The following is a 20,031-nucleotide window of genomic DNA, read 5'->3' as shown; positions in this document are numbered from 1 at the left end:
GAGATGAGAAAAGATTTAGAGATGTTGACTCACTTATCCAAGGTCTTAGAGGACTTCTCTTGACACTTTCCTTTTGACAATCCCATCCAGCATACTGGCTGCTGTAATTATCCTGCCTGCATGGGTCAGTCTCCTTGTCCCAAGTTCCACGTTTCCTGGCCAGTGGGGTGCTGATGGCACTGTAAACTCAACGTGCCCAAATCGCAGTTATTTTGTTCTTAGTACTGTTCTTTTTTTTTTTTTTTAAAGACTTATTTATTGATTGATACTAGCACTGGGTACAGTCAGAAGCGCGGGAGGGTGAGAGAATTCACCAGAGACAGAGTGGGGAACAGAACAGGCAGACTGACGAAGTACACTGCTGAGGGGAGCAGCAGGTATGGCAGGAGAGGTCTGCACACCATGTGGGACCCTCGCCAGCGGCTGGGGATTGAACCGGCACTGCAGAGGCTGTGCGCAGCCTCGCAGCCCAGCGTTCAACCGCTGCGCCACAGGGGAGGCCTTTTCTTCTTCTTCTTTTTTTTTTTTTTAAGATTTATTTATGGGCTGCCGCTGGTGGCGCAGGTGGTTGAGCGCCATGCTGTGAAGATGTCCGCAGCCTCTGCAGCGCTGGTTCGATCCCAGCCAGCCGGCGAGGGTCCCACATGGTGCGGCAGACCTCTCCTGTCTCGCCCGCTGCTCCCCTCAGCAGTGTATTTCTTCAGTCTGCCTGTTCTGTTCCCCACTCTGTCTCTGGTGAATTCTCTCACCCTCCTACACGTCTGGCCTGTACCCTGGTTCTTGTATAAATAAGTTAATCTTTAAAAAAATTTTTTAAAAAGATGTATTTATTTATGCATACAAGAGCTGGGGTAGAGGCCAGAGATGCGGGGGGCGAGGGGATTCACCAGAGACAGAGTGGGGAACAGAACAGGCAGATTGACTTAGAAGTACACTGCTGAGGGGAGCAGCTGGCGAGTCAGGAGAGGTCTGCTGTGCCATGTCGGTTGCTCCCTGGACAGCCGGGCATTGAACTCGTGCTGCAGAGGCTGCGGATTGCTTCATAGTGCAGTGCTTAACCTCTTGGGCCACCAGGGAGGCCCCCTTAGTACACTTTCATGTGGTAGCTCATCTAATTCCCACAACATCCATAAAAGACAATGTCACTATCTTATCTACAAGGTAGGCAGTGTCATCCACAGTTTACAGAAGAGTAAATAGGCTTAAAGGTTTGGTATCTGGCTCACATCTCCATAGCTTAGTACACAGTAAAGCTGGGCTTACGGGTCATTTAACGGTCTAGATCTCAATTGCCTACTTCCTACGCTCATTCTCTACCCTTACCTTTTAAATCCTACCTATCCTTCAAAGTCCAGTTCAAAGGCCATTTCGCTACAAAATCTTTTCAGGTCTTTCAAGCTGAGAGATCGCTACCGTGTGTAATTTTATAGAGCACTTACTTTGTATCTCACGTTTTCTGAAGTATACAAAACTTTAATTTATTCTCATCATCAAGAGGTTCAAGTAGAGATACAGAGCAAGAAATCTGAGTATCCCTTCACTCCCCAGAACTTATGACTTTCTGTTTTGATTAATGATTCTGTATCTCTGCTAGCAACTCTATCAGTCGAAGACAGGAGGCATAGCCGAGTCACCTTCAGTCCCCTAAAATAGGCATTAATAAACAACTGCTGAAAGAATCCATCATTTTCAAATCCCTGGAGCCTGTACATATTACACGTTTAGATGAAGGTAAGAGGGTCTGTTCAAGAAAAGTGATTTTTTTTTCTCCAGGGGTGACTGGTAAAGACATGTCAAACACTCCCTCCCCTCCCACCATCATTAAAGAACAAAAAAGCATCTACCTCTAGGTATATGAAGCGTCTGGTTTCTGTTTTAGCTGGGTCTCAGAAGGAAATGACTTTTCTCTGAAATTGTAGACGCCCAACCCAGCTGCAGCATTGTTAGACCTCAGGGTAAACAGGAAGCTTCCTGCCTTGGGCCCTTCATGTCCCTCTCCCAGACTATTAAAGGCTGATAATAGGATGGTAAAAGGACAGCTGCTGGCCATAAAAATCCAACTATCCCTTAGATCCTTAGAGAACAGCAACTAGATCCCACCAAGGTCAGAGAGAAAACAATCTTTCTGCAGGTCACAACAGGTGTGTCTACCTTGCAGAGATCCTGTTATTTTTTATGACCACTTGTAACTATAATGGTCTTTGTAGAATACCAGAGTGATTTAGTATTAGTTGATCCTTAGTACTGGAGAGAAGAAGGGATTCCCACTTAGAGGGTTTCTGGCCCTTGAAATCACGTTTTTCTGGGGGTGATGCGATCTACTGTGAAGGTTAAGCTGAGACTACCAGAGCAGTGAGATCACCCTGCCCCATAGAGTTTGAGTCACCTCTTTCTTTTTTATTTTTTTTAATTTTTTTTTTTAAAGAGGCACGTATTGTATTTATTTGTTTGTTTGTTTGTTTGTTTATACATGCACTGGGTACAGTCAGAAACGCGGAAGGGTGAGAGAATTCACCAGAGCCAGAGCGGGGAGCAGAGCAGGCAGAAGGACCGAAGTATACTGCTGAGGGGAGCAGCGGGCGGCAGGAGAGGTCTGCGCGCCATGTGGGACCCTCCTCCAGTGGCTGGGGAGCAGCTGGGGATCGAACCTGCGCAGCAGAGGCCGCGGGCAGCTTCGCAACCCAGCGCTCAACCACTGCGCCACCGGGGAGGCCCTGAGTCACCTCTTTCAATAGAGAAACAATTAGTCCTGACTATCCCCCCAAAAGAGGCAAAGACAAGAATCCACGAGGGCAAAAAATCTGGAGCTCCTGACTCAGCAATAAAGAGCTGGAACAGGACCTCAACACTTCCTGCACACAGAGTGGAAGGCCCTGGGTTTGCAGCTGTTGGTGAGGGAGGGAGGGAAGTTTCTGCCAATTGGAGGGACACTAGGGCAGGGGTGATCATCTTTTGCCAAGAAGGGCACTCGGATGTCTTGGCAGAAGGCAGAGGGCTGCCCCAATCTGTGTGTACATTTTCAGAAGCATTTGACTCTGGACCAAATTCTCTCAGCTGTGCTAAAGCTGGGGCGATGGCTGGGAAATGCTTATTGGCCAGGCTGACTAGAAGCTCCAACAGAGGGTGCTGGGGCTCAGCCAGCAGCTTCCCTTCAGCTGGCAAGTTTAGCTTTCTGTCATGGTCAGAGGGAGTGTATCAAAATTCCAATTCTCAGGGCTCTCTAGTAGCTGCTTATGGTTATCCACCTATTTTGAAGTTTTTGCTTGCTGGAATTTTTGGCTCAAATGGGGAATGAGTCGTAATGATGCAGCCTCTTACCTGGCTCAAAGAATGACCAAAAATAGCTCAGCACAATGACCTTACTACCATTGCAGGGATGAGTTCATAACCTAAGGGGGGCCAGGACGATAGCATTTCATTCAAGCTGGATTTACCTACAATATATCAACTCATGATGCCATGAATTCTCTGACACGGGTCTATCAGTCATGCACTGAAGACTAGCAAAGAAACGATTCAGTTGCCCGGCGCAGGTTTACTTGCTCAGGACATGCAGCCTTAATTGCGAAGTGTAATTGCTTTCTCTTATTCAGAAGAAAGGTGACTTAAGTTACCCCTCAGTTGCATTCAAGGGTAGTGAGAGAGTCTAAATGCTAAAACCAGAAGACCTGAATCTTTCCTCCTAACAGCACATGTTTAAGTCTACAAAAACTGTTTCAGCTGGGATGATTCCACTGTTTAAAGTAGATCTGAAGACGGGACCTTCCCGGTGGCGCAACGGTTGCGCGCTGGGTTGCGAAGCTGCCCGCAGCCTCTGCAGCGCCGGTTCGATCCCCGGCTGCTCCCCGGCCACCGAAGGAGGGCTCCACGTGTCGCGCAGACCTCTCCTGCTGCCCGCTGCTCCCCTCAGCAGTGTACTTCGGTCCTTCTGCCTGCTCTGCTCCCTGCTCTGGCTCTGGTGAATTCTCTTGCCCTGCTGCGCTTCTAACTGTACCCAGTGCTTGTACAAATAAATCTTTAGGGGGGAAAAAAAAAAAAGTAGGTCTGAAGAACTTAGAGCTGAAAGGACCTTTAAAAAGTTACATGGCTCACCACAATTATATCATCCCACTAGGGGTAGAAGGACAGTATCATTCCCCCTAGTTTCAGAAGAGCTACTAAAGATCTGAAAATGTTCCCAAGGTCACAGCTGGTAGGTGTGGTTTCACCCAGAGGTCTAGAATCCAGGACTCCAGCCTCCTTGCACAATGCTCTTCTTACTGTGCCATTTTTTTCCCCCAAAATAGTTTGTATTATTTTACAAAAGGAAATTCATTGATTGTATAACCAAAAGTTGTTTAATGTGCACATATAAGACTTTTATTTATTTTTTGGGTGGGACCCTCGCTGGTGGCCGGGGATCGAACTGGCAGTGCAGAGGCTGTGGGCAGCCTCGCAACCCAGTGCTCAACCACTGCACTACCAGGGGAGGCCCAAGACTTTTTTTTTAATGATTTATTTATACAAGCACTGGGTACAGTCAGAAGTGTGGTGTGTGGGGTGTGTGTGTGTGAAAGAATTCACCAGAGCCAGAGCGGGGAGCAGAACAGGCAGACTGATGAAGTACACTGCTGAGGGGAGCAGCGGGCACGGAGAGGTCTGCGCGCCATGTGGGACCCTCGCTGGTGGCCGGGGATTGAACCGGCGCTGCAGAGGCTGTGGGCAGCTTCACAGCGCAGCGCTCAACCACTTCGCCACTGGGGAGGCCCACACATATAAGAATTCTCATTTAAATGAACAAATCATTAAAAAAAATCATCATAAACAATATCCCATTTAGAAAAGATGATCTAATCTCACTTATTACCTCTGCTACACTATGCAGGCCTCCACCCCACATTCAGACTACTCCAATTAGGGCCTTCGATAAAATTTACATTCCTTTTTTTTTTTTAAAGATTTATTCATTTATACATACAAGAGCTGGGGTACAGGCCAGAGATGCGGGGATGGGGGTGGTGAGAGGATTCACCAGAGTGGGGAATAGAACAGGCAGACTGACTGAAATACACTGCTGGGTGTAGCAGCAGGCGAGGCAGGAGAGGTCTGCTGCACCATTTGGGTTGCTCCCTGGCCGGCTAGGGATCGAATTCGTGCTGCAGAGGCTGCAGATTGCTTCATAGTTCAATGCTTAACCCCTTGTGCCACCAGGGAGGCCCGAGATAAAATTTACATTTCAATAATTTATATTTAATTTTACATGTGGTTCAGTGGCAAGTATAAGAGTATCTTTACTGGGCCTCCCTGGTGGCGCAGAGGTTGAGCGCTGGGTTGCGAGGCTGCCCGGAGCCTCTGCAGCACCCGTTCGATCCCCAGCCACCGGTTGAGGGTCCCATATGGCATGCAGACCTCTCCTGCCGCCCACTGCTCCCCTCAGCAGTGTATCGTCAGTCTGCCTCTTCTGTTTCCTGCTCTGGTGAATTCTCTCACCCTCCGGCACTTCTGACTGTACCCAGTGCTTGTAAAAATAAATAAATCTTTAAAAAAAAAAAAAAAAAGAGTATCTTTACTATGCTTGTTTGACAAGACAGATCCAGGTGTACTTCAGACTTGAAATACGATTTCTTCTCTTGCAAAGAATAGTTACTACTCTAAAATTTGCCATAGCCAGCACCAGAAAGGGCTCTCTAGTGAGTCACACTTCTCCCATTCCTAACCCATCTTTAAAAAAAGAGAGAAAGAGAATGCACATGAGAGAAAGGGGGTGCTTCTAATGGACAGAGAAGGGATAGCAGGGCAGGGCAGTGCAGGTAGAGCCAATATGTGTTTGTACTTTCAGACCCTGGGTTAAGGCTGCTTCAGTCTGTCCCCTGAGACTCCAGGTCATGTCCAAGGCAGGAAGTTGCAATGCAGGAGTAGTCCCAGGAGCCAGTAAGTCAGGAAGTAGCCTAGAATGCATTGTGTGATTGGAGAACAGGTTTTCCAGTTGTACAAAAGTCCCATGATAGAATTTCTGGGGACCTTTTGTCCTGGTGGGGAGTCCCCTGCAAGAGGCTTCCCAGGCATAGTCTCTAGGGACCTTAGCAGCGGCTCTTGATCCTGAAGCAAGTGAGCTGGAAACCAGTACACAACAGGCGTGGAGGAGCCCAAAAACCTGGTGAGAACCTGGAGATCATAAGAGAGGGAAAACCCACACAATTATTGGACTCTTACTGCCTCAAACTGGACTAGCCTGGCAGTTCAAGGATTAGTGGGGTAAACTACAGTCCCATGACTAGAAATGTACTATATAGGGAAAGAAATTCAATAGACCTTAGGATTTGCCTTACAAAGCTGTGCATGACACCAGCCAAGTGACTTCAATATTATGGTAAATATAGGTACAGACTCATTGCCACAAAAGGGGCAAATCAATACTAGAAACTCTATACGGTCTGATTTTAGCCCAGGGCCTGGACTCTGAACTCTCAGCCATGACATGGGCTTTGGGAACTTGAGCTGATTCCTCCATTCCGTAAGGATGGTAAAGCAGAGGGAAAAGGGTAGGGAAACAATCTTCCTCCTATGGTATTCACAGTCAGTCTCCAAACAGCCTCCCTCTCCCCCTCATCTAACCTGGAAACTCTAAGCTTTGCTGGCACTCACTCTAGGGGCTAATCCAGCTACAAACACAGAATGCTACTTTCAATTTCCTCTGTGCCTCTTATTCACACAGCTCAGAGAGGTTTACAACAGCAATGTGCGCCTCCAAGACGCAGAAACTGCTAAGGAGTGGCCAGCAAGGGGACAAAAAGCCTTCCTTGGGGTTATGTTGGAACTGGGACTAGAGCCAAGAAAAAGAATTGAATGTACAATCAAGCCCTTCCTCCAGCCCTCTCTAGCCACCCCCAGCACCCAAACATTGCACAAGACATGTCCACTGAAAACTGAGCACCTGCCAGAGTTCAGAGTACCTTCAAAAGTCAACACGCAAGTAGACATTCTGGGTATAACTGTGTATTATGGGAAGGTCCAGGGATATTCTCTGCGTTTGTTCCTATATGGCAGTCAGATCAGGTCCTTGTGCAACTCTCTTTGCACATGTCTTCCCATCTGCCCAGAATGTTCTTTCCTAGCTTCTTAAATGGAATTCTTTCTTACTCTTCTAGCCCCACCGTGTGATGCTTCGCCCTTAACTCCTTCAGTCAGTCAGTGCCTTTTCCCTCTGTGCTTCCATGATAATTTATCTCAAACAGCAACCCCTCCTCCAACCCACTGTAGTGTCTGTTTATCTGTTAAAGGTCTGTCTCCCCATTTCTACCATGAGACCCACTAGGGCAGAAATCATACATTACTCACGTTCCATCCTCAGGGGTCTCACCCAGAGTCTGGCGAAAGAATGCCCCCAAATAAGTGCTGAATTAATAAGTTAGCTACAGGTCACTCAACTGGGAAGTCAATTGTCTTCTTTGTCCTTGGCCAAAGGGTTTGCCTATATTCACACCCTTACCCAGCCAGGAGGCACCTCACCTGAACATGCATGCACAGACCACCAAACAGCAACAGCGCTACAGCGTGGACCAGGTACACAAACACCCGAGGACTGAGGAATCCAGGCTCAGGCTTCTCTAGAGTCTTATTGATCTTGTTCCTTCGCATCCCGAGTGTAAGGCAGAGCCAAGGGTGGGTGGTCACATATGTCCAAGTTGCCCAGGCAACCAGCACAGTCACTGGGGCAGCCAGTAGAAAATTGGGCACCTGCTTGAGCTCATAGTATCTCAAAAAGCCAACATTCCAGTAGATGTCCTGGACGTAGCTGTAGATGATGGGGAGCTCCCAGGAGCACCAAGGCGGCACATTTCCGTCAGCGATCCGGTAGCTCCTGTTCACAGCTAACTGCAGGAAGGGCTCGGGGATGGGGCGAGCTGAGCCCGGCAGACAGAACTGGGAATAGGCATAATACTGAAAGAGGGCAAAGGGAAGGCCAAGTGTGAGCACTGACAGTAACACAGAGCCCAGCAGCCTCAAGAGGCTTCTCAGAGGATTCAGCACCATGAGAGAAGAGAAAAAGCTTCGGCACTGAGCATACACGAGGAAGCCAGTGTTGACAAGACCGTTGGAGCGCACGCCGGTGGCGAGGGCAAAGAGGAGTCCGCTTGTCCGGCTTCGGCCCCTTTCCAGCTGCCCCATGGCGCTGAATGTCAGGAGGGCAAACAAAGCTTCTGAGTAACCCGCCGCCAGGAAGACATTGGCGGGGCTGAGGCAGAAGAGCAACGCTCCATAAAAGGCCTGGCGGGGACAGTGCAAAACCAGACGGCCCAGGTCATGAAGTGCAACTGCAGCCAGCACGGAGAACAAGGAATTGAGGGATGCTACTGAGATTAACAGGCAACTCCGTAGGCTCAGCAACCCCTTCAGGGGTCGCAACAGTTCAGTTCCTGCCAACAGGACTAGAGGGAAGCCAGGGAAGAAGGCAAAGTTGTGCTCATACAGGTAGCCGTGCTCAGCAATGAACAGAAAGTGTTCAGCATCCCAGTGAGACAGGCCACCCAGAAGACCTTCCACAATTTGGTCCACAGAGCCTGAGGGGGCGAGGCGAGGAGGAGTGAAGGCATCTGCACTGTGATCTGGGATGATGGCATTGAAGAAAGCCTGTGGGATGAAGGAGAACTAGGATTTTGGTCGAGCAACTAGAAGAAAAGAATTACCACTTAGTAAAATGAGGAAGAACAGACTTGTTGGGGGGGAATCAGGAGTTCACTTTTGGACTAGCTTAGTTTGAGCTTTATATTCTGGTCATAAGTCAACTAAGCAGTGCAATATGCAAGTCTGTGCAGGAGAACAAGCAGTGCATGGATGGTATTTAAAGGCGTGAGACTGAATGAGATCATCGAGGGAGGAAGTGCATCTTGAGAAAAGCAGAGATTGGAGGGCTGGGTACTGGACAGGTCAACATTCCAAGGCTTGAGAGAGGGTGAGAATCCAGCAATGAAGATAAAAAGGAACAGTCAGGGAGAGGAAAACCAGGAGAGAACATTATCTGAGAGGCAAGAAAGGAAGTGATCAACTAACTGTCAAATGCTGCTGATGGGTCAAGTAAGATGGGACTGAAAACTGACCACTGCGTTTAGCCATGTGACGGTCATGGTGACTGTGACAAGAACTAGTCCAGCAGAGCAGAGGAGCAAGAAGTCTCCCCAGACTGGATTTAGCAGACAAGGGGAGAAAAGAGACAATGCATACAGACAATAATTTGGATGGGTTGTACTGTAACGAGGAGCATGGAAATAAGGTGAATGATAATGTGGGGTGAGCAGAAATCTTGTTTTATTTTTCAGGTGAGAGATAAATGTTTGTTTGCCCACATGTATAATCAGTGGTAGAATGGAAGTCACTGAACATGCAGAGATAGGGGAGAATTGCTGGAGCAGATCAAAGATGACAGAATTGCTACTCAACTGGAGGAGTTCATCTCCAAGAGGACAGAATACCTTCAGCAGTGAAGGCACAGAGGTGCAGATATAGGTAGCTGATGGATGTGGTGGGAGCATATACAAGGTCGTTTCTGATTGCTTTTATTTTTCTGAGTTTTCACTCAGAAAAGGAAGTTGGGGAAGAGGTGTTAGAGAGCCAAGAGGAAAACTAAGTCACTGAGAGGTAAACTAAATCATCCATTACCCCAGTTCTCAAAATAGGCTGTGCACTGGAATTATCCAGGGATGATTTAACTGGGAATGCAGGAGGGGTAGACACTGAGGTCTTGGTTTTTTTTAAGCTCCCCCATGTGATTTTGAGGTGCAGAAAATTTTGAGAGAATGGGACAGTGAATGGGTTAAGGAAATACACTAAGACTGCCAGGTAACACAAAAGACTTACTAGTGATCTTGAATAAACAAAGATGACTAGTATAGTTGTGTGTTTTTCTCTGGACAGATACAGGCATGGAGTAGGCAGAGAACTGAATTTTTTTTTTTAAGATTTATTTTTATTTATACAAGAGCTGGGGTACAGGCCAGAGTCACGGGAGGGTGAGAGTATTCACCAAAGACAGAGTGGGGAGCAGAACAGGCAGACGGACTGAAAGCATTGCTGAGGTGAGCAGTGGGCGAGACAGGAGAGGTCTGCCTTGCCATGTGAGGATCTCCCTGGCTGGCCGGGAATCGATCGGTGCTGTGGAGGTTGTGGACAGCTTCACAGCGCTGCGCTCAACCCGCTGCACTACCGGGGAGGCCCAGAGAACTGAATTTTTTTCCCCCAAAAGATTTATTTATTTATTTATTTATGCAAACGCTGGGTACAGTCAGAAGCACGGGAGGGTGAGAGAATTCACCAGAGCCAAAGCAAGGAACAGAACAGGCAGACTGACAAAGTACACTGCTGAGGGGAGCAGCGGGCATGGCAGGATAGGTCTGCGCACCATGTGGGACCCTCGCCAGCGGCCGGGGTTCGAACTGGCACTGAAGAGGCTGCGGGCAGCTTCGTAGCCCAGCACTCAACTGCTGTGCCACCGGGGAGGCCCCCAGAGAACTGAATGTAACCAAAGTTAGGCTTGGGAGAAAGAAGCGAATTTTGTTATGTGTGGTGGACCATGGAATCTAAGTTGGGTAATAAGGGGAACTAAAGACATGAGGAGGGTGAGGGACAGTGAAATGGTGGTAGAATCAATGAACTACAAGTCCTGAGGGGTAGAAGAATCCTTAGAGCTGGGATACCAAAGAGAGTGAACAGGAAAGACAGGAGACAGTGGTTAGATGTTATCATCTTTATTAATACTGAAACTACGAAGGTACCAAAGGTAGTGCTGGAAAGAGTGACAGTTTATCAGAAGCAACTTTCAGGAATGAAAAGGAATGAGCTGCCATTAACAGAGAGGACAGCAGCAATGAAGAATAATTGGGGATATAACTGATAGCATAAGTTTTAAGGGTGGAAGAGGAAGGTAAAAAGGAAGAGACAGGGGCCTCCCTATTGGCACAGGGGTTAAAGTCTCAGCCCTATCAAACTATCACCAGCCACTGCGGCATGAGTTCAATCCCCAGCCAGAGAGCTAAGCTACAAGGTGGAGTAGAACTCTCCTGTCTCACTCACTGCTCCCCTCAGCAGTGTATTTCAGTAAATCTGCCTGTTCTGCTCCCCACTCTGTTTCCGGTGAATCCTCTCACCCCTTGCACCTTTGGCCTCTATAGTTCTTCTATTCATAAATTAATTAAATACAAAATAAATAAATTGGGGGGCATCCCTGGTAGCACAGGGGTTAAAGACAGCGCTATCAAGCTATCACCAACCACTGTAGCATGCATTCAATCCTCAGCCCCCAGTCCTCCAGGGAGGGAGCAACCCAAATGGCGCAGCAGACCTCTTCTCTCAACCGCTGTTCCTCTCAGCTGTGTATTTCACTAGATCTTCCTGTTCTGCTCCCCACTATGTCTCTGGTGAATTCTCTCACCCCCCCACACCTCTGGCCTATACCCCAGTTCTTGTATGTGTAAACAGAGGAATCCTTAAAAAAATAAATTGATTGGCTGATTGAAAAAAATACATATCAAGGGTAGCCTTGGGGGGAAAGGGAGTTGCAAAAGGCCAAATGCATCCTGAGGGTTGTCTATGGGTGAGCAACAAAGGGAGGCACCTGGGGGAAGGGCTGGGGGAAGCTGACTAAGCATACAGTTTTAGGACAGTGCTACCTCTTCCCCATTCAACTGACTCATAAAGTACTCAGCCACCTGGTAGGATGACCCAGGGCAATGTTTTCAGCTGTCACACCTTGAAACATCTCTGGCTACAAAATATCATGGTCTGTTGGAAAGACCACTAGTTCAGAAGTTAAGGAACCTGGGTCTGATTCTGTCCCTCTGTTATTTGCTATGTGACTTTAGGGAATCCATTTAACCTTTCTGGTTCTCTGTTGCCTCTTGTGTAAAAATAAGGGATTCAGTTTAGAAGGAATTAAAGGCCATTTCTAAGAGTTCTGCCCACATTTCAGCTAAAAAGTCACAGCTTTATGATTCCAACCACAAGTACGGCACAGCTGGAAGTGGAAAGGAGATGGGGCTATTCTCTAGCCCCATCACATGGAAACTGCATGTTCAGGACAAAAGATCAGAGACTGACCTGCAGCACCAAAGTCAGGACACGGCAGCTGACCGCAAACCTCAGCACCTCTTTCTGGAATGGGTCCAAGGGCCACATCCTCCCATCACCAGGAATTCAGGAGTGTTGCTGCCAGGACTGGTTCCCTCAGGCTTCTAAATACCAAAACACAAGAAGGAAATATCACACATGGGCTGAAAATAAATTTTTGAAAGCATTCTTTTTTTTTTTTTTTTTTTTAAACTTTTTTTTTTTTTTTAATTTGTTTGTTTGTTCGTTCGTTTTGTTTATACATGCACTGGGTACAGTCAGAAGCGCGGGAGGGTGAGAGAATTCACCAGAGCCAGAGCGGGGAGCAGAGCAGGCAGAAAGACCGAAGCACACTGCTGAGGGGAGCAGCGGGCGGCAGGAGAGGTCTGCGCACCATGTGGGACCCTCCTTCGGTGGCCGGGGAGCAGCCAGGGATCGAACCGGCGCCGCAGAGGTCGCCGGCAGCCTTGAAAGCATTCTTTACGGAGACTATCTTCAGTATTACCAAGGCAAAGCGAACCACCTAACTTCCCAGATGAAGGAAAAGCATCTGGAAGACAGATGGGACCACTTAGCGTCAGCCTCAAGCACCGTGTTCTTGTGAGAAAAGTTCCACACTAACAGGTATAAAGCAGAAAGCTATGTTTGCAGGAAATCTTTAAAAGCCTGTTGCATGGGCCTCCCCGGTGGTGCAGAGGCTGAGCGCTGGGTTGCAAAGCTGCCCGCAGCTTCGGCAGCGCCGGTTCCATCCCTGGCTGCTCCCCGGCCACCGGAGGAGGGTCCCGCATGGCGCGCAGACCTCTCCTGCCGCCCGCTGCTCCCCTCAGCGGTGTACTTCGGTCCTTCTGCCTGCTCTGCTCCCCGCTCTGGCTCTGGTGGATTTTCTCACCCTCCCGCGCTTCTGGCTGTGCCCAGTGCTTGTATAAATAATAAATAAATAAATCTTAAAAAAAGAAAAAAAAGCCTGTTGCATGTAAGTCCTGGGTTCAAGTTCTGACTTTGTCATTCACAAGTTCTCATTTAGCCCTTCTGAGCCTCAATTCTTAATGGATAAAACGGGAACATAGTATCCCATAAAACTGTCATGACAGTGAAAGGGAGGAAAGTGGCAAGTACTACTGACTCATACTGTGGTTGCTATTATTTGGTGTGCGTTCTTTTACTCTTGCCCAGAATAATAAACTAGGTCCCAAACCAGAGTCCCTAAAGTGGGGCACAGGACTGAACTCGAAGACCACACTGTCTGTACCCTCCAGCTTAGCCCTCTGATGTGTGCTCAGCTGGTCTGTTAAATTAAGCAAAGAAGGAAAACCACCACTCAGCAGGACTTCAGCCAGGGGGGAAGACAGAGTTGACTACTAGGGATGAAGAACTGTCATTTCCCATGTCTTTATTGGAATGACAGCAATGTATAAACAATTTCAAGGCCATTCTGAGGCAAGGAATGCACTTTAAGGCTTTTTTTTTTTTTTTTTTTTTTTAAACAATTCCTTGGACTAAGGAGCCGTGACTCCCAATCATGTTAGAATGTTCGAACACTAGTAGTCTGAAAAATCTGAAGGGAGGGCAGGGCAAGAGCATCAGAGACAGCTCATCAATTTGGGGTAAAGAACTATTCTTAAAGGAAAAGTATTTTTTTTTTTTAGGTTTAGATATTTTATTTTATTTTATTTATTTTTTTTTAAAAGATTTTTTTTTTATAGAGGCATGTTTTATTTATTTATTTGTTTGTTTGTTTGTTTTTTGTTTATACATGCACTGGGTACAGTCAGAAGTGCGGAAGGGTGAGAGAATTCACCAGAGCCAGAGCGGGGAGCAGAGCAGGCAGAAGGACCGAAGTACACTGCTGAGGGGAGCAGTGGGCCGCAGGAGAGGTCTGCGCGCCATGTGGGACCCTCCTCCGGTGGCCGGGGAGCAGCCGGGGATTGAACCGGCGCTGCAGAGGCTGTGGGCAGCTTCGCAACCCAGCACTCAACCGCTGCGCCACCGGGGAGGCCCTTTTATTTTATTTTTTAAGATTTATTTATTTATTTATACAAGCACTGGGCACAGTCAGAAGTGGAGGAAGATTAGAGAACTCACCAGAGCCAGAGCGAGGAACAGAACAGGCAGACTGACTGAAATACACTGCTGAGGGGAGCAGTGGGCGCTGGCAGGAGAGGTCTGCGCGCCATGTGGGACCCTCGCCTGGTGGCCAGGGATAGAACCTGCTCTGCAGTCTGCCGGCAGCTTCGCAGCCCAGCGCTCAACCGCTGCGCCACCAGGGAAGCCCAAGGAAAAGCATTTAAGGTGAGAAATTAACAAGGAAGATTGGTAGACTTCTTATTTGACTAATATGTTTAGCTCTCATTTCTGGAATTTTCCTCTGCTCCTCACTAGACTATGTTATATCCTCTCATTGCACCGAAGCCTTGTCGTCTTTATTGCTACTGCTTATTTAAGTTGTTTGTGGGGGCAGAATCAATCTTCTCCCAACGATATCCCCACGGTCTACCATACAAACAGGCATTTTAAGCCAGTGTTCTGACTGAGTGGATGTAAGAACAGGATGTGGCATCACTAGTTCATTGATTCTGGATACAAAATCCGTGCCCAAAGTGTTCCTCTCACTATATCTCATGTTAAGAAAAGAGGACAAAGTCATTGAAGCCACAAGGAAATAAAATTTCTCGGGAAAGGGAGCAAGATTGGTCAATAGCAACAGTACTTTTTCCTCAGCACAAGGGGGCGACTGCTGCTTACCCATCACCAGGAGGCCTGGAGGAAGGGAGGGGCCACCAACGCCACACTGGTTTGCTCATCAAAATTCAGTTCAAAGGCGAGCTTCAGAAAGCCCCAGAGAGCAGCGGGAGTTTGTGAATCCACCCAACATTTCCAACATCTGACTCCCAGAATCCAGAGGAAGCCTAGAAAGAAGCACAGCCGACCTCACACAGCTGCTCCTTCTCTTTCTATCCTAGGGTGAATTCACTCTTTTCCTGCTTTGCCTTCCCGCCCACATGCAGAAGAAAACTTGGTAACAAAAAGCACTTAACCCACCTCTGCCTCTTCACCAGGCTTCCGTTCTTCCTTTCCTCTCTCCAAAGTCAAATTCTAGCCTCCGCGACCACAGGAGACTTGTAGCCTACACTTTACCGTTCAGGTAAACCAAGTAAAAACAAAAGAAAGCCAGTGAGTTCTCCCTCTCAGCTAATTGCCACCCTCATTTCCCAACAAGCTCTTTGCGAAATCAGACTCTCTGAACTGGCAGGACACTTACAGAGCAACTAGTCTTACTCTGATTTCCCGTGAGATAAATATGCCCCAGAGAGGTGAGTAATAAAAATCTCCATAGAGATCTCATTATTAGACTCTGTACGGCCAGTATAATTACCATCGCCATTTTATGGATGTGGTGTGGAAACTGAGGCTCACCAGGGTCGAGTGACACACCCAAAGTTGTACTTAGAGAGGTGGTATTTTTGCTTCTGCACCCTCCTGGTCTTCCCCCTAGACCTCACCCGGGCCAAAGGGGACGCACTCAGCCAGGACGCGCCTCCCAGATCCCAACTCTCAAGTCCACTCCTTGCCCAGGGATAGCGCATGCTCTTGCTGGGTATGCTTAGGGCGGGGAAGGCCCTATCTGAGAATTTAGGGAAGCCTGTTGAACTGGAGCCCTGAACTCTCTGGTTGAGGCGAACATGCTCGTGGGGTGGGCAAGTCGTTGGGACCCAGAATCCTCAGAGTCAGAGGCCTCGCTGGCCGTCAGGGGCCGCGCTCCGCCAGCCCACGCGGGCCTGAAGACCTCTATAGGTCGCTTCTTTCGGATCGGGCCCCTCTCCCCAAAGGGGCCACAGCCCAGAGACCACCCCTGAGAGGGGCCGGAGGTGCCCGAGGCCGGAAGGCAGGGGAGGGCGGGAGGCGGTAAAGGAAGAGGCGGCACCCAGAGGCCGCTATGGCGGAGGGGCGGGGCTTCTCGCTCCTCCGCAGCCTCCACTTCATCTTCCGTAGCCTCCGTTTGACAACTTCCCTCCCCACCCCGAGCGCCAGGTTCCCGAGTTAGCGCCGCGTCCCCACCACCGGCCCATCTCGACCACTCAAGTGGTGTCCGAACCTCAATTCCTCCATCCGGGGCCCCGAGCGGCCCGCGCCTGCGCACTGGCTCCGCCGACGGCGGCCCCGCCCCGCTCCTGCCCGGACTCGGAGCTGCCCCGCCCCCTCCGCGACGGCCATGTTGACTCTGGAAGAGCTGGGCGAGGACGGTGTAGCCCCAGGACTCGGTGCCCCTCCGCGGTGGCCCCTGCCCGTCCGGCTGACAACTGAACAGTTCACGCTTCTCTGTCCCCCTCCCCCGCTTTCAGCTGGTCCGCCGGGGCGGCCGTTCCAGAGTCGGTGCTGTTGCCCCAGTTCCATCCCGCAAACATCCACTGAGTTCCCGAGGTGCTCTGAGGCTCTCGCGGTTGTGGGCTGCCCCGCGGCCTCTTCATAGAAGCCAGAGCCGCACTTTCCTAGCTGTCACGCAACAGCAGCTCTGCACAGGGCCCAGCACACAACAGATGTTCTCTAAATAGAAAGAAAAGCCTTGGGGTTTCTGTGGCCAGCAGTGGCACCCTGCGTCGCGGGTGTGAAGAAAGTGGGGGATCCCCCTGACTTTCCCCTTCTCCAGCTCCAGGGATCGTCTCTCCTATTTCAAAAAAAACCTCGGCCCCACTTCAGATGGCTAATGAGAAGGGTGAAAGAAACTTCAGAGAACACTCCCCCCCAGGTCTCCTTCCTCATTCAAGTAGTTTCTCTCCTAGGAAGTGAGGCCAAAAAAGAAGAAGAGAACCTTAACTCAACAAAACCGTCTGTTAGGGAGGGGCAGCCAGTTGGTACCCCTGTAACGGAAACTGTTAGAACAACTTTGCACCCTCCTTAAAGGAAACAGATAATAAATCCTTCTCCGTTGGTGGATTTCTTGTTTCTCAGGATTCCAAAGCCTTCTGTGGTTTCAGTTATCTGCCCTGCAAACGAAGCAGGGGTCTGGGTTAGCCTCTGGCCACAGCCCTGGCTGAGGGAGGGGCTTATCTTCTGCAACAGCTACTAATGTGGGTGGGAACAAAGAGAGGTTGCTATCTTTCCAAGCAAAGAAAACCAGCCCACATCAGTTGGGGGCTGGGGCTGAGGATGGGGGGTGGGCAGGGAGGGTATCTTCCTGATTCTTTATAACTCCTTTAGTCCCAGAGACCTAAACTGCCCTCAGGTATTTGTTGTGTGTAAAAGGTGGATAAAGTTTAAATCACATTTCAGTTGTGTGTTGGAGAAGGGAAAAAAATGGAGTGTGGAATGACTCTACCTCCAGGTTTTTCAGCGACACACACTTGTTCTCAACTCCAGAGGCCTGTGAATGAATGGGCAAAGCTGTGGGCACACTTGGGACTGGGGCCGAGGTTATGGCTTGAATCTCTAGAAGTCTGTGAGGCTCTAAGTTGTTCTCTGCAAAGACAAAACTGAGAAATGAACTGTTCTTGCTTTGTGAATTCTCAAGGAAAACACACATGCATTCTTAAGATTCCCTATCCATACTAAAGTCCCCCTAAAATCTACTTGTAGAAAGGACAGGGGACTCCTATGATGAGTCAGAATGTTTTTTAAAAGCTCAACTGTCACCCTTTCAAGGGAGAACTTTGAACAGGTCTTCAGCTTTACTTTCCTGCAATTTCTCCTTCCTTTCCTTCTCTGCAATCCCCCACCCCCTTTGGCACTGTTTCCTGTTTCATTTTCTGGCTTCTGCTCCGTCAGGAAAACAAGGAAGCTGAATCTTGTTCTCTGAAAGCCCTGGCTTGTCAGAATAGAAGAAGACTAAGTGGGATGGAAGGGAGTTCTGGGCCTCCAATGCTGTGAGTAAGTCGTGGAGGAGGCAGCGCTCTCTAGGCTGTTTTCAGAGTCTGCAGCTAAAATGGAGCCTGCGTCTACACAGGGAGCCAGCGGAGCGACCAGCACTGTGGGAGAGTCAGGGAGACAGAGCTGTAACCCAGAACACCAGTAAGACTCTCCTCTTCCCAGCCACTTTCGTTTAGAAGCAAATATCCCGAACCACCAAGAAACAATATAAATCCCTGAACTAAACAATTCAAGCAAGCATCACTTTCTACAATTCTAGAATGTAAGAGAGTACAGCATTTCTTTCTTGAATTTGCCTGGCTCTGCTCTTGTTCCTGTTTGAAACACGTTGCTGCCAGCCTCCTCTTTGGCCAGCCCATTATATTCAGGTCTCAGCGGAAGCATCACCTGTTCTGAGAGGCTCTCCCTGATCACTCTTATCACCAGGCTGCCCTGCTGCCCTGTTTTTTTTTTTTCTTTTTCTTTTTCTTTTTCTGTTTGTTTGGTGCTTGTGTTGTTTGCAGTGGGTGAGACAGGTCTGAGGTGCCATATGTGGGTTAGTTTACTGCCTGGGGATTGAACTCAGGCTGTCCTGGTATAGTGCTGAGACTTAACCCCTAGGCCACCAGGAAGGCCCTATTCCCTGTTCTATTTTATTCAGAGCACTTATCACCACCTGGTTGCCCTGTTAAGAATTTTAGTCGGGGGGGCCTCCCCTGGTGGCACAGCGGTTGAGCCCTGGGCTCCAAAGCTGCCTGCAGCCTCTGCAGCGCCGGCTAGATCCCAGCCAACCTGTGAGGGTCCCACATGGCGCGCAGATCTCTCCTGCTGCCCGCTGCTCCCCTCAGCAGTGTATTTCTTCATCAGTCTGCCTGTTCTGTTCCCCGCTCTGGCTCTGGTGAATTCTCTCACCCTCTAGCGCTTCTGACTGTACCCAGTGCTTGCATAAATAAATAAATAAATCTTTAAAAAAAAAAAATTGATACCTATATTTTATGGATGTGGGAACAGGTTCAAAAAGAGGAAGAGGGCCTCCCTATTGGTGCAAAGGGTTAGGTTGCAGTGCTATTAAGCAATCTACAGCCACTGCAGCACAAGTTTGATCCCCAACCAGGGTGCTGACCCACACGGCGCAGCAGACCTCTCTTGTCTCACTGCTGCTCCCCTCAGCAGTGTGTTTCAGTCGATCTGCCTGTTCTGTTTCCCACTCTGTCTCTGGTGAATCCTCTCACCCTATACACCTCTGGTATGTACCCCAGTTCTTGTATGCATAAATATATAAGTCTTTTTTAAAAAAAACCTCGATGACTATTTGAAAAAAAAAAAAAAGGAAAGAAAGGGGAAGAGACTGGCCAGGTGACACTGCTAGTGGCAGAGGTGGGGCTTGAATTCAGGTCTCCAGTCTCCCAGACTGGATTTTCCTACCACTCTGTACTATTTTAAGCTTTCTTAGACTTACCTCTTTCTCTCTCCTTTTTTCCACAATTCAGAGTCTTTATGTTAATTTTATGCTGCGAATTAACAGCACCTACCTACATTTCCTCCACTAAATTCTTCTCTTGGGCCTTCCTGGTGTTGCAGGGGTTAAAGACAGTGAGTGCTTTCAAGCTATTGCCAACTGCTGCAGCAAGAGTTGGACTGGCCGGCCAGGGAGCTGCCCACATGGTGCAGCAGACCTCTCCTGACTCGCCAGCTGCTCCCCTCAGCAGTGTATTTCAGTCGATCTGCCTGTTCTGCTCCCCACTCTGTCTCTGGTGATTCCTCTCATCCCCTACACCTCTGGCCCACACCCCAGTTCTTGTATGCATAAATAAATATTAAAAAAAAATAATTTTTTCTCTTACCTGTTGGAGTTATTGAACAATATAGGAGTACCTTCTACATGGCAGGATGAAGCTGTGACATTGAGCAAGACATAGCCCCTGTTCTCATAATGATAATCATAATATCTACCTCATGAATTTTATAGTACTTGGCATCAAGTCCTCAAGAATGAGGGTTGTTGTAACTCCCTGAACAAAAATAGGAATAGGTGATTTTTCCACTGAGGTTGTGGAGAAGCAAGTGTGGTAGTTTGCATGGAGCAGTCACCTCTCTGGAGAAATCTGACAA

General features: G+C 48.7%; 1 protein-coding gene across 12 annotated transcripts; it reads right to left on the bottom strand.

Moving 5' to 3' along the window:
• Window positions 1-3,891: 3,891 nt before the first annotated feature.
• On the bottom strand, window positions 3,892-19,835 carry PIGV (phosphatidylinositol glycan anchor biosynthesis class V). Of its 12 annotated transcripts, XM_054690841.1 has the most exons (7): window positions 19,764-19,835; window positions 17,393-17,532; window positions 15,118-15,207; window positions 14,821-14,984; window positions 12,070-12,203; window positions 7,489-8,610; window positions 3,894-6,144 (listed from the first exon to the last, which is right to left on the bottom strand). In XM_054690841.1, the coding sequence occupies exons 5-7, from the start codon at window positions 12,145-12,147 to the stop codon at window positions 5,863-5,865; spliced, it is 1,482 nt and encodes a 493-aa protein (XP_054546816.1). In that variant the 5' UTR covers window positions 12,148-12,203; window positions 14,821-14,984; window positions 15,118-15,207; window positions 17,393-17,532; window positions 19,764-19,835; the 3' UTR covers window positions 3,894-5,862. The 12 variants fall into 12 exon arrangements, with proteins under 12 accessions (XP_054546819.1, XP_054546816.1, XP_054546814.1 ...); XM_054690839.1 differs by lacking the exon at window positions 19,764-19,835 and having other exon boundaries at window positions 17,393-17,589; XM_054690834.1 differs by lacking the exons at window positions 17,393-17,532; window positions 19,764-19,835 and adding an exon at window positions 16,172-16,211.
• Between the last annotated feature and the right edge of the window lie 196 nt (window positions 19,836-20,031).

Source organism: Talpa occidentalis, unplaced genomic scaffold (genome assembly GCF_014898055.3).
Source record: "Talpa occidentalis isolate TD23 unplaced genomic scaffold, MPIMG_talOcc4v2.1 talOcc4.9, whole genome shotgun sequence".
NCBI classification, from domain to species: Eukaryota; Metazoa; Chordata; class Mammalia; order Eulipotyphla; family Talpidae; genus Talpa; species Talpa occidentalis.
This window is presented reverse-complemented; position numbering and strand designations above follow the sequence as displayed.

Excerpts from the sequence above, each read along its gene's own strand:
- PIGV (XM_054690841.1), bottom strand. The coding sequence starts at position 12,147 with ATGTGGCCCTTGGACCCATTCCAGAAAGAGGTGCTGAGGTTTGCGGTC. Across the intron at positions 8,611-12,069 it reads TCCTGACTTTGGTGCTGCAG|GCTTTCTTCAATGCCATCAT; the intron begins GTCAGTCTCTGA and ends TTCATCCCACAG. Across the intron at positions 6,145-7,488 it reads GTCTGTGCATGCATGTTCAG|GTTCTCACCAGGTTTTTGGG; the intron begins GTGAGGTGCCTC and ends TATGATCTCCAG.